This window comes from Musa acuminata, chromosome BXJ2-3 (assembly GCF_036884655.1).
Source record: "Musa acuminata AAA Group cultivar baxijiao chromosome BXJ2-3, Cavendish_Baxijiao_AAA, whole genome shotgun sequence".
Lineage (NCBI taxonomy): Eukaryota > Viridiplantae > Streptophyta > Magnoliopsida > Zingiberales > Musaceae > Musa > Musa acuminata.
This window is the reverse complement of record NC_088340.1, coordinates 7,447,501-7,460,784: the sequence shown is the minus strand read 5'-3', so window position 1 is coordinate 7,460,784 and position 13,284 is coordinate 7,447,501. Positions and strand designations below refer to the sequence as shown.

Genomic DNA, 13,284 nt, shown 5'->3' with positions numbered 1-13,284 from the left:
TACATGACAGTTTTTATATTAAGAAGATTTCATATATGCATAAATGCCCTTCCTACTAATCTTGTGAAAATTCATCAGATAAACTAACCTTAAGCTTCTTGAAAATATCATTTAATATTTATCTGCTAAATTAATATGTTATACAACAAAGGGCACGAGTGTATTGGAATCGTGTGAGGAATATGTGTTATGCATATAAATATGTTGCACGTCTTACGATAGTCGCCTCGCCTACCTGTGTTATTACAGGACAAACGCATCGAAACCCACAAAAATCTCTTTTCCTTTTCGGGTACATCTCGCGGGTATCCAATACGTCTTCGGTAGACATATTTATTATGTCGATGAGTGTATATGATAATTTGACTCGGAAGAATAAATACTACTTCTACCATACCGTACGTAGCCATCTCAACTACCACTGATATTACAGGACGAATCCAATAGAGCCCACAAAACCTCATTCTGCATCTTCGGGTACACGTTTCATGCATTCACTTTGTATCTATTGTCATAAAAATATGATGTAAGAGTATGTACTAAAATTATATGGAATATGACACTCTGTTGTACTGTCTCTAGGATCCAATTATACAAGAGATTAAGTAATATTTATATTTTTTTAAATTTATCTAAAAATATTTATTATGAGATGATTATTATTTTATGATTTGATGAAAGTCATTAAATTAATCTCTTCTCTCCGTCTATCATTTAGTGCATGTTTTCACATAATTTCATCAAAATTTAGGTTTGGGTTTGGAATTATTCGAAAAGAAATCATTCTCCACTTAATACATGTGTTCACATGCAATTTTCATTTAAATCATGATCAACTGAGATAGAAAAATAAATAAAATAATGCTTACTTGGATTCAATATTGAAAATATGACTGCCTAAGAAAGGTAGGTGTGATGTCCACTTGATGAGCCAAATGCATGTAGTTAAAAGACTGTAGTTTGATTGTTTTGGAGTGAGGAGAAAATAAAGGAAAGAATTGGAGGAAGTCATAGTGATGTGATTCTATTCCTGTGTATGGCTCATAGAACATATGTTGTGATGATCAATTTAATTGTTGTTGTTATTTCATAGTAGCTTTTCATCTCATAATTTTATATCCAAGATAGTATTGGGGAAACAAAAATACCATCTACATGTAACATCAGAAGACAGTTTCCCAAAAATAAGTACAAATGAGAGAAGCATCAAATATGTATGTGACTGAATATTATTATTCTGTTCCTCCCATTGGAATGTCAAAGATTTAAAAGATAATAACATGATTATTGCAAATATGTCATAAAATTTCAATACTAATGCCTTTAAAAAGACTTCATGTAATTCTAGTAGCTGATGTGGATACTATAAAGGCTAGCATGACCCAAAGACAAAATATATATGAGAATATTGACGGAAAAAAATGATAAAATAACAGTAATATGCATTTTAATCTTTAAAAATTATATTTATAATATAATTTATTTTTTCGTATATGCTCCTCTTTTTCTCGTATCCAAAATACTCTTGATAGCACAAACAAAAAAATATCATACTCATCGTTTATATCGGATGAATTGATTCGGTTATAATATATCTAAATAAAATATAATATTTTTATTAACACTCGACAATTACAATCGTTAAAAAATATAAATTTATATTTTTTTAGGTGGGGGTGGGATATATAACATACAAAGGTCACATATAATTTATTTTTTTTTATTCTATATTCTTTATTATTTTAAAATAATTAGATTAGAATATAACTATCATCATCACTTGTATTAGGGTGATAAGAATCATTGATTACCATGATTTATTTATGATCATGTAACTAATATAGATTGGTCTGCACATGATTTTATATAGAAAAAAAATTAAAAGATAAAATTAGGCATATATCCCTATAAATTTAAGTTGATCGTAGATATCCCTGCCATCCTCGATACTCAAAACTCAAAAGAACTTAAATTGGTATTACAAACTCCATAATAATTATTGAAAAACATGAGTGAGTTGAGTCAAGTAATTGATGAGATAATAAAGGATATTTTGGGTATTTACTCTTAGTTTTAGTTCAATATTTACTATTTTAAATTTAAGTTTTTGACACACACACACACACACATATATATATATATATATATAATCATTTTTCTTAACAATTATCATAATAATATTGAAATTCAAATTGATATTAACGTCCATTTAAATATATATATATATATATATATATATTAAAGTCAAAAAAGTGAGGCATCTTCTGGAAAATATAAAAAAGGTTATTATTATTATTATTATTATTATTATTATTATATATATATATATAATCGTAAAGTTCAGTGGACCTTTTCTTTTCCTCTTCTTTGAACTTCGATTCCGAAAGCCGAGCACCGCAGCCAAAGGTCCTTTGGTCTCCATTCCACCGGGAATCTTTCCTTGTTATTCTTGTTTCCCTGTCTAATTCGATCGGGTTCTTGCTACGTGCGTTGGATTCAGTGAATCGATAATGGAGGGCAGCGTGTCGGATCCCTCGAACGGGGAAATCGCCGCCGAGGGGCGGAAGGAGAGCGCGCTCGACCAGTGCTATCGCCTCTTCAATCGCCAGCGGTCGATCCATCAGATAATCGGCGGCGGCAAAGGTACGTTGTGTCTTGTCGTTGTTTGATCGAGCGGCTAAAGGTAGTCCGTGCGGTGTTTGTTGTTCCGAAGAGATGTTTCTTGATGTTTGGGGCTTAAGGTAGGGATTTTTTCTTGAATTGTGCCATGAATGGTTCTCCTAGGGTTTCTACCGTTCGTTCGCTATTTTAGGAAAGTATTTGCTACTTGTTCTACAGTTGGTTCATGTGGGCAACAAGTTTTTCTTCTTTAGCAAAAGTACCCGTACTATACTAAGCGATTTTGGTGCATATGGAGTACGAGATATTGACTTCTTCTCTTTTTTGTTTCTCGATGAAATTTGTGATGTTATGGACGCTCTGTGTTTCAAATCGGAGTTGATTCTTTTCCTTTAAATTTTTGTTACTAAAATATATGATAGAAAAGCAGAATGAAACAAATTAAATTTTCTTTCACAATATGCTAGTTTGGAATTGGAGCATCATAGTAAATGAGGGGGGAAAAAATTCTTGATAGTCTACTCAAGAGTGGTTAAGATCATGAACCGAGAAATACTTCTCTGTTATAGTTTCTCTTGATTGTAACTTCTTGAAATAAAGAGCTAGAAGGAAAAAGACTTTGTGATGTTCTTATGGACACTTCCTGTAAGATGTGTAACTTAGGCTTGATAAGTCCAGTACATGTCTGAGACTAGTTGGGCTTAAAATCACCTTCGATGATGGTTTTTGAAGATTGTAACAAGATCTAGTAGCCTTCATAAGCCAATATGTCTTGCCAACCCTATTTGAGGCTTAGTCGGCCAGTACGTGGGTCTTGGTTGTCATGTAAATAGTTATTCTAGCATGAGTCAGCTTACATGTTGCCGCCTTGGTTGGAATTTGATTAATCTCCATGGAGGTTTGCTATGACAAATTAGCTAGAATCATAACTTACCAAATGCAGTATTTTATAGATTATTCGGAGGAGAAAAAAATTTACATCAGCCTATTTTCATATGAAGAACATGCTTCCATTTCTTAAGTTACTTTTATACAAATTTGCATTCGTATTTTTAAGAGCTCATCTAAAGTAGTGTCCGAGACTCCCTATATGGATATACTATAGATTAGGCTTCATATTATAGTACTATTGACTCAGAGGTTTTGAAGGTCTATGCCAGTGAGTTGTTTGTGAGGTGATGATGTCAAATTTATTCTCCCACAACTTCTGTAAATAAGTGAGGAACTACCCAAGTGTCATGATTGGATATATTCTATTTATTCTAAATAAATTTAGTTTCTCTTACCTATCCCCCTTTTGTCTTCTCTTTCCCTTTTCCCTCTTATTCTTTCTAGATGTACTGCTTCCTCTCGAAGAAAGGTGACTTCTTGATAGGAGGAACCCATTTTATCAGAGACCAGCACATAACATTTTGATCAACAATAGATTGCAAATATGTTTACTTGTTTGTATGAGCTAATCGATAGACATATATTAATTTAGAGTTTAGATATATGATAATGACATTATGAAAATGAATTTGTCATGCTTTATTCTGATCTCTCATGACAGTAAAAAATTGATATCTTTAGAAATTGTGGCCTACTTAAAGGATGGATCTCAGTGTGATGATAAAATTGCTTCTTTGCCATCTAAGCGGTCAAGATTCTGGTTGCAAAGCCCATCTCTTTGCTTATAGGGGTAAGGTTGTGTCCATTGACCTTCTTTGAACGCTTTGTGCACTGAGCTACTGTTAGAGATGTTAACCAATTTAGAAGTATTAAATTGATGAACTTATTGTCCTTTCTAGTTAATTACCATTCATGCCCTTTCAAGTGGATTACCATTCATGTTAACATTCTTATCTTAGGGACATGAATTGCCGTTCATGTCCTTTCTTTGTTTTCTAGATGTCAACACTTTTTCCTAATGACTTTGAGATTATAAACAGTCGAAATTATGAGACCCTCAAATGTAAGGGTCACTCTTAAAAGCTAGGGCTTCTCCCAAAATATTTATATAGCAAAAGAAAATGAAATAAACAACAGTAACAAACCATAATACTGCAACTATTTATGGTTGACTATATGAATTTTTTCCCCCATTAAGCTCTAAGCAACATCTTTAGTTGAATCAATAGAATTTAATGAAGCCTTTTGGGTTTTTTTTTTTGGGTTTTCTTTCTTCCGTATATAACATATACCTAAATAATATGAATGTCTAACATATAAATAAGCATGTAGAGTTGTATGAACACACAAGCTAAAGAAGTTTGGGCTTGCTTCAACTTGGTAGCTCGAACTTTTGGAGTTACGCCTTCTGGGTTTAACTATGGGAATCTATTTAACCAGTATCTTGATCTATCCAACCAATATATCACCAATATTTTTAGTTCTCCACTTGCTTTCATGATGTGTAGAGCTTTAGCCCTTGGTCTTCTTGACTGGGGCCAACAAAATAAGCCATCATTTTGCAGGTCGAGTGAATAAAGAGCACTAGAATACTGTAACTTGAATGTATCATTAGCTTCTAAGTACTTGGTACTTGGCCTGAAGCATGTGTTGGTATGTTTTCCTTGAACATTGTCATTTGATCGCCGAACAAGTTTTTACATGCATTATCTAAAACCATAAGGCCTAAATAGATATAGATTCAAATACATGAAGGTTTAATTTCTACCATGATAGATTTGGACATAGATCATGTTTGCAACGGTATATTAAATCCTATTATTCTGAGATGACAGTCTTTCCAAACTTACCATCTTATAGTACAGAGTTTTTTACAATCTTACTGTGATTGGGATCACGAACCAAAAAGCTAGCATATAATGTGATTTATCTTCTCTTCTTATTTGCTACTAGAGCTTCTATTTAAATGCAATATGACTTGTGCTTGTATTTATATAGTTGTTTCATTCTGTAATATCCTAAGCTGTTGGTTTTCTCCTTAGCTGCTGATGTCATTCTGTGGAAACGCCGATGGATTTCAATTGCTGTTATGATAGGTGCAACCATTGCCTGGTTTTTATTTGAGCGATCTGGATTATCATTCCTGACAATCTGCTCAGACATTCTGCTCATTTTGATTGTAATTCAATTTGCCCGGGCAAACAGTGCTGTGCTTTTAGATAAGTAAGATGTCATTGTATTGTATCTTTATAAGTAAACTCTTGTTATGTTTTGTTTCTGTTCGAAGAAAACAACTTTTGAATTCTCTGACAACGATTTTTTTCGGGCAGGCAACTCCAGCCATTGCCAGAATTAGTTTTATCAGAGGAAATGGTGAACAATGCTGCTGCTTCTTTTCGTGTTAAAATTAATAATATGCTGATGATGGCCCATGATATCACTCTTGGCAAAGACTTCAGGATATTTTTTCAGGTCAGCAGTGGTTTATCCTTTTAAATCATAGAGTTCACAATGCTCACTGCCTTGCTATTGTCACAGCAGAAGTATTCAGTAGTTGTTTTGTTTACAGGTGGTGGTTATCCTCTGGCTATTGTCTGTTGTTGGAAGTTTCTTTTCATTCTTCACCCTTGCATACATAGGTATGCTTTTCTTTCACTCATCATGATGAATAAAAAGCTGCAGCACATGCTTCAGTAACAACACAAAGTGTCAATGAATAGTAGTCGCCTAAATAGATGGCCATCCACACTTATTCTCACACATTCTGATGCATGCACAATAGACAGTTATATTGAGATGGTCTTGCAGTTTATTGAACCATTGCAGTTTAGATATTTCATATCCTTTGCTTTTCAAAGCAACTCCCAAGCATACCCGGGCATGAGATATGCTTTTCCTGCATTAATCTGTAAACATGCTTGGGCATACTTGACGGTTGAATTTTTATTTAGTCCTGAATTGAATGTGGTTGTCCAGGCTACTAACATTTTCTGTTTGCTCCAATGGAATGCTGAAATATTAAACCTCATTTAAATTGTCTTTTCTGGCTGTCTGAAATCAGACCAATTTCCTTCATCCTGCATTCTGCTGATTCGATGTTTGTTGCACAACAGGGATTATAGTGTCATTCACAATACCTGCATTATATGATAAATACGAAGATCGTGTAGACAGATATGCTGGGATGGTTCACCGGAAAATTTCCAAACACTACAAGATAGTGGATGAGAACGTGATCCGCAGACTCCCAAGACGATTTTCCAAGAGCAAAGATGCATAATCTAAAAGATTTTGATATACCAGTTCAGATGTCATGTTTTCATGTGTTGTCTTCTTTCTTTGCGATAGGCACATTCATAAGAAACCATCTGTGACTTCAGTCATCTGTATATTGCGTTGTAAAGTTTTAATTCATGAAAGTTTAGAATGATAAATTTGAAAGTTTCAGTGTAATTTGAATTATTTTTCTCCCTGTAATTTGAAAGAATTGGACTGCAAAGAATAAAGAGAAATTATCACTACTACAAATCTCTGGTTGAAAATTTGTGCTGGTGATGATACTCTGGAAATAAGTTGCAGTGATCAAAGTTCATTTCTGTCTCTGATGTTTTTATCTTTCCCTCCTCAACCCGAAGGGCCAAATGTGTTGATTCCACTTAATTTATTGATCTGGAATCTGAATCTTTGTATCTTGATCTGTTTTAGGTTCAATGATTAGGCTAATCAAACTACATAAATGTGCTGAATTCTCTCCATAACAATCTCTGCATTTAGGCTTACGAAACCAAGAATCCATCTTCTAATTAGGTTACTCTGATATTACATTATAAGCCATAAGATTAGTACCTATCTTTCGTAGGATCTCAGGAATAAATTACGAAATCAGAATTTGCCAATCCTTATATAAGACGAATTCTTACAGTCATTACTTTTCCAATATTCAGCAGTGCTATATATATATATATATATATATATATATATATATTGAGGTTAATTTCCTAACACTATCCATGCATCATGGCCTTTGCTTTCTTAATTTCTAACAAGGCACTCATTCCACGTCACAACTGATACTTCATATCTGTAATTATAATCATCATTAGGTAGGCCTCAGCGGGTGCTAATTAAGCCACCTCAGCGTCCAACCACAACGAAGGCCTCAGCCTAAAAGAAGCAGCAGCCTTCGAGCGAGGCTACGAGTCCTGCCGGCAGCGGCGCTAGAACTGGCCGCCCTCGAAGGTCTGCCCGAACTGCCACCCGGCTGGCGCGACGTTGTAGCTGGTGACGGTCCGGCCGTCGCTGGCGGTCAGCTGGAAGGAGAGGCTCTGCCCGTCGAGGTAGGAGTTGCTCTGCCAGTTCTGGCCCCAGTTGCGCGACATGGTCTGCCACCCGCCCTTGGACCCCTTGATCGACACCGCGTGCACGTCGCCGGCGCCGCCGACGTTGGTGATGAGCACCAGGTTGAAGTAGGAGTGGCCGTTGATGGTGAACCTGATGCCTCCCTTCTTCACACAGGGCACCCTGCAGGACAGTGGTCACAACACGGCGTGAGACGCTTGCTTTGGGCAGGGGGGAAACCTGACAAGGTGGGGGACGGCCGGTGGTGGCACCTGCGGAATGAGACGGGGACGATGCCGGCACGGTACTGCGCAATCTGGAGGAAGGCGGGCTCGGCGAGGTCGAAGTGCTGCAGCGGGGGGTTGCACCACCCGCCGTTGTCGTTGGGGAGGGCGTAGTTGGGCGGGCAGAAGTTGGTAGCGGTGACGACGATGGAGCCCGGCAGGCACCACCTGGCGTCGTCGGCGCACCGCATCTCGTAGCAGGAGCCGCAGCTGAGCCCGTTGTTGAACAGCGCCGTGCTCAGCGCCGCCGTGTTCGTCCCGTACCCCTGGCTGTAGAGGTTGCCGTACCCACAAGCTCCTCCTGATGAGCCCAACACATGGCAAAGCTTAGCAATGGCGGAGTCCAAGGCGTACCATCAACCATTGTTCTTTGAGTTTGGGAACTCACCCATGGTGCCGGATGCGTCGCCGCCGCCGTAGAACGTAGCATGGGCGTTCTGCCACCCGTAGGAGCCTGCCAAGGCCCCAGGTACGAAGAAGCCGAAGGAAGACATCGTGAAGAAGAAGAAGAAGAATATAGCATGGGAGAGGGAACACCTTGGCCTAGCCATTAAAAGATGTTGCAGTGGGCAAAGGAAGAAGAAGAGGTGGTTCGTATTGGTTGGGATGTGAAGAGAAGGGGAGGGAAGGTGGTCTATTTATACCAAGAGCGGAGGAGATGTGGACATGGACATGGCTCCTGCACTGGTATCTCTAAGCAAAGAGACAAGTCGGCTGCCCGCCATGGACTTTGAGAACGACTGCAGCGATCATCCAAATCAGAAGCACATGCATGTTGTCTCTTCTTCATCCTCTCTCTCTCTCTCTCTCTCTCTCTCTCTCTCTCTCTCTCTCTCTCTCTCTCTCTCACACACACACACACACACAATCTACTTTCCAACAAATGGCAGGCACGGTAACAACAGGAATGGGACAAATATCCATGAACAGATTAAGACAGTGCCACATCGATCCGCTTCTTGTTTCTTCGGGTTTCCATCACTGCTCGAGTCCAAGCTTTGAACATCTACTAGAGATGTCAGTGAAAAGGAACCACACTCTTCCTCACCGACTGCATCACTCTCTTATGATCCAAGTCACTAAAGTACATTGCTTCTAAAGGTAAACACATTGACATTCTTAAATTGCAAGAATCATCTTAGTAACATTACATTCCCAAAGATTAGGTGTGCAATCATTTGATGATCAACTATTTGTTGTCATTAAATTAGGTGAAGCCATTAATATAAGAGGATACATCATGGCATCATTGTGATACTGTTGTTTGATAAGCTACTGTCTCCAAAATAAAAGTAAAGCATTTGACTTTTGGACACAAATACTTGCTTTCAGTAGAGGAAGTCTGTATCTCAATTAAGGATTCAAAGTTGGCCTACCATGTTAGCCTCACATGTCTTGCCGGGATTTCCGCGCTCTTCACATGGAGAGAGAGAGAGAGAGAGAGAGAGAGAGAGAGAGAGAGAGAACAAGAAAAGGAGAAAGAGATCGAGAGAGAGAAGATCGTCTATTTCCTCCAATCAATGAGAAAATGCCCACAGAATTTGTACTTGTGATTGATTCGGTGTTGGGACTACGGCATGAAACGATGGGTGGAATAATATTGGTCAAAGTTGCCTACAATCTTTGACTCTTGTGATTTTGCACATGAGACTACCGTAGTTAAGGTTAATTTTATCGCATGATAATGGTATTTTATTTTGTTATATAATGATAGAAAAAGAGATGGACAAAAATAGGTAAAGCGAATGTCACATTAAGAGTAACTAAGAGAGCTAAATCGAATCATAATCATCGTGATCACGATCGTATTTGTCATCTAACATTAAGGTTAATAGGTTTGATTAATTCAAATATGATGATCGAATTGTTAAGATGGATCAAACTAGTATTTATTCTCGACATGATATAATAAGATTAACTAAACCCATATATATATGCATGTAATGGACCTATTGATTAGGGGTTTAAATCATGCTTATGATCATATTAGTGGACAATTATTACAAAGAAAGATGTGATACACCACCACCCAAACCACAAGCCATAACTGTTCACCCTGCAAATTGCTCAGCTTTTTTGGACTCCCAACATCATGATGTTGAAGAATAGCATGACTCAAGGTGCAATGCATCACACAATTCACTCCAAGGAGGGGGATACCATTCTTCACCAAGTTGGCCTGCATCCAATCCCCACCCACATGCCTCTCTATAAACCACAGACACTTTCTTTCTTATCTCCTACATGTCTCTGCCAAAACCTTCTGCATCTGTCTGTCTGTCAGACTTGCACCAGAGTTTGCACCCCTCATGTGCCTCTTCCTCCTTGTGGGGCACCATGATCTCACTTTCCAGTGATTCACACTACCAAAGACAACCAGCTTCTGTCAGCCAACACAAGCCTGAGAAAAGCCCCACAAGAGGGTGTGTCCTGTGGCAGCTGATGGGAGATGGAGAAAGGGTTGAGGAGAGGTTGCTTTCCGAGGGAGATAGGGGAGGAGGACACGGCAAGTGCTGAGGGACAGCCTCATGTGGCTGTGGCTTTCCTTCTCCGCCGTGGATGCAGCTAACCTTCAGCGAGAGGTTTGGAGCACAGGCACCCTCTTCTTGCGGCCATGGCATGGCAAGGGACAATAATAAATAGCAAATGATGTATCTATGTCTTAAGCTTTTAAATGGAATGACATTGACAACATTTAAGATGATATTAGAGCGAAAGATCTCGTGTTCTTATATCATCCACTTATTGGATTGATAAAGTCGTCGTGAATATAAATGGATGATCCAAAATTTCAAAGGTTGTCACACCATTTCTCTTCTTATATTCGTGACCTCTTTGGTTTGGTTTATTATTGTTAACCTATGTATGTGTCATACCCTCTGCCACTTCCTTTAGCCATGTCATGAATCAATTAGTGGAGCATTCTATCTTAATTATTATTGGTATTTTATCATCAATTTTATATAAAATATTTATTTATTAAAAATAATATTATTGAATTTTTAAAAATAATATTAAAAAAATATGTATTTATCCTTGTCATCACTTATGGTGCCACATCAATGTTGACCACTGCCACATCAACATTGAGTTGTATTATGTCAGTTATGCATGTTGGCACAACATGTTCACATAAAATTTGTCATATCATCGTTGATTATTGCCACATCAGCATTCGACCAATGCCACATCATCATCGTCATAATTGCTGACGTAGCAGGCTGCATGAAATCTAGGTGGACTAGCCTTGAATGGTCCAACCCAATCACGTAGCCCAATCGGTGCAATTGAGATGGATTAAATTGACTCCAGTTGACTCAATCTTGACTTGAACCCAACCTTCACAAGCGGTCAAACCCGATCACATCCAGATTGAACCGAATCGTTCCATGAGATCGAACCTGACCAGATCCCGATCGAACCACATCTATACGTCCAGATTGAACTCAATCCTTGCAGAGGCCAATCCATATGAAGCCCAGTTTTGAGAGATCCAATTTTGCAGAGGCCGAGCAGTAAGGTAGCTATGAAGGCCCAATCCATAGGTCGACCCAAGTTAGTAGGCTGACCATAGAGCAGGCCTTTAAGCAGTAACAAAGCTAAAATATAGATAATTAAAAATATACAATAATTTAGAAAATCATAAAAAATATAAAAAATTAGAAAACACCCCAAAATATAATTTTTTTTAGAGTTTAAATGATAAGAATGAGATTAATGGGTTACTTTCAATTCTACACTAACCTAGAACTAATAATTTTGACTTGCTAAAATCTTGAGTAAATAAATATAAGAAAAATAAATAAATTAAAATTTATAATGCATACTAAAACCTATCATGTAATTGATCTGTTTATTATGAAAATTATATTAATTATCATATTCTATCTACTTATTTTGACTTCGATTGACCTTTATGATAATACATCTTACTTTGTACAATATATATAAATATATATGCATCGATATGCATAACATGATATGGCATAATCATATTGATTGATATATAAGATTGAGTAAATTGATACTTAATTTCTTATTGAGGATAGTAAATCAGTACTAGTAAGGTGATATTCTTTTTAAATACCTTTGAGACTTAAGCGATTAGCAAACCGTCATATGTGATATTAGAGACATATCATGACGATTTCATCAGAGTGCAATATGATTCATCTATATTAGCTACTGAGAAAGTTGAGTCATCTTGAAAGATTCACATATCCTAGTTGCTAATGATGATGGGTATATAGTTTTGTATTTATATATATAGTTAGTTATATTGCATGGATTATATATTACATTATTCGATACATTAACCATCATATGTGGAATTCTTTTTCTCATTCTATTTTATAGTTATCTACGCACTTCTTTCCTATTGGAGATTACTCTACTCGGTAGTGTTGTTAAATGTTGTTATTGTAAAATTTTTCAAAGGCCTAAAATTATAGCGAGCAACAACAGAATTATCAACATATGTCATTTCAATATAGGTACTATTGAGTGGCCGACCTAAGACTTATTTTTCTTCACATTAACTTTTCAAACCCTAACTAAATAATGCTGAACTCCTTACCTAGTAAGTTGGATCATTATTATTATTAAAAGTTTTAGACTTTTGGTGAGTGATGATACTATATGATGTTGTCATTCCTATGTATTTGTGTTTGAAATGTACTTAAGAGCATGATAACTTTTATAGAATCAAAGCATGATTAATACTTCGTGAGAGACTCAAACTTGAATATTAACTATGATAATGATCTTTTTAGGAAGATGGCACTCAATCGCCTCTGGCTGATATTACCATCAGACGATTGAGTGGTACACATATGCTACCACTGGCTAGTGTACCCAATCAAACCCTAGTCGTTGATGGCCTTATGCATATGATCTCTCCACTTGTGTTGAATGTTGCTAATAAGAAAGGTTTTGCATAATATTGCGGTCCCTGCAAAAGCTTTGTAAAATGTTGTTGCGCTTGTATGAATTCCACGTAATGTTGTTATTGTTGCTATCATGGAAGTTTTGCATAACTTCGTTGCACTTATACACCGTAATGTTGCAAAGAATATCATTGCACTTGGTCTTTAGAGATTTATAAATGCCACGACGAAATACTTTCAATGCTTTTGGACTAGTGTCCCGGTAA

The 13,284-nt window shown here is 37.0% G+C and overlaps 2 protein-coding genes across 4 annotated transcripts; one reads left to right on the top strand and one right to left on the bottom strand.

The window, feature by feature from the left end:
• The first annotated feature begins 2,343 nt into the window (after positions 1-2,343).
• LOC135607172 (reticulon-like protein B16) lies at positions 2,344-7,031 on the top strand. Of its 3 annotated transcripts, XM_065098774.1 has the most exons (6): positions 2,344-2,406; positions 2,501-2,643; positions 5,553-5,733; positions 5,841-5,982; positions 6,080-6,149; positions 6,624-7,031. In XM_065098774.1, exons 2-6 carry the CDS (start codon positions 2,511-2,513, stop codon positions 6,788-6,790), a joined length of 693 nt encoding a protein of 230 aa, XP_064954846.1. In that variant the 5' UTR covers positions 2,344-2,406; positions 2,501-2,510; the 3' UTR covers positions 6,791-7,031. The 3 variants fall into 3 exon arrangements, with proteins under 3 accessions (XP_064954846.1, XP_064954847.1, XP_064954845.1); XM_065098775.1 differs by having other exon boundaries at positions 2,357-2,643; positions 5,607-5,733; XM_065098773.1 differs by having other exon boundaries at positions 2,357-2,643.
• Positions 7,032-7,571: 540 nt separating this feature from the next.
• LOC135607171 (expansin-A4-like) lies at positions 7,572-8,755 on the bottom strand. The gene is made up of 3 exons (XM_065098772.1): positions 8,521-8,755; positions 8,121-8,433; positions 7,572-8,031 (listed from the first exon to the last, which is right to left on the bottom strand). The coding sequence occupies exons 1-3, from the start codon at positions 8,681-8,683 to the stop codon at positions 7,728-7,730; spliced, it is 780 nt and encodes a 259-aa protein (XP_064954844.1). The 5' UTR covers positions 8,684-8,755; the 3' UTR covers positions 7,572-7,727.
• Positions 8,756-13,284: the final 4,529 nt, after the last annotated feature.

What these genes read in the sequence shown, in the direction of transcription:
- LOC135607172 (XM_065098774.1), top strand. Translation starts at nt 2,511, where the DNA reads ATGGAGGGCAGCGTGTCGGATCCCTCGAACGGGGAAATCGCCGCCGAG. An exon ending in ACTTCAGGATATTTTTTCAG is followed by an intron (nt 5,983 to 6,079) that starts GTCAGCAGTGGT and finishes TTTTGTTTACAG; the next exon opens with GTGGTGGTTATCCTCTGGCT. An exon ending in CTTCACCCTTGCATACATAG is followed by an intron (nt 6,150 to 6,623) that starts GTATGCTTTTCT and finishes GTTGCACAACAG; the next exon opens with GGATTATAGTGTCATTCACA.
- LOC135607171 (XM_065098772.1), bottom strand. Translation starts at nt 8,683, where the DNA reads ATGGCTAGGCCAAGGTGTTCCCTCTCCCATGCTATATTCTTCTTCTTC. An exon ending in CGACGCATCCGGCACCATGG is followed by an intron (nt 8,434 to 8,520) that starts GTGAGTTCCCAA and finishes TGGGCTCATCAG; the next exon opens with GAGGAGCTTGTGGGTACGGC. An exon ending in GTCCCCGTCTCATTCCGCAG is followed by an intron (nt 8,032 to 8,120) that starts GTGCCACCACCG and finishes ACTGTCCTGCAG; the next exon opens with GGTGCCCTGTGTGAAGAAGG.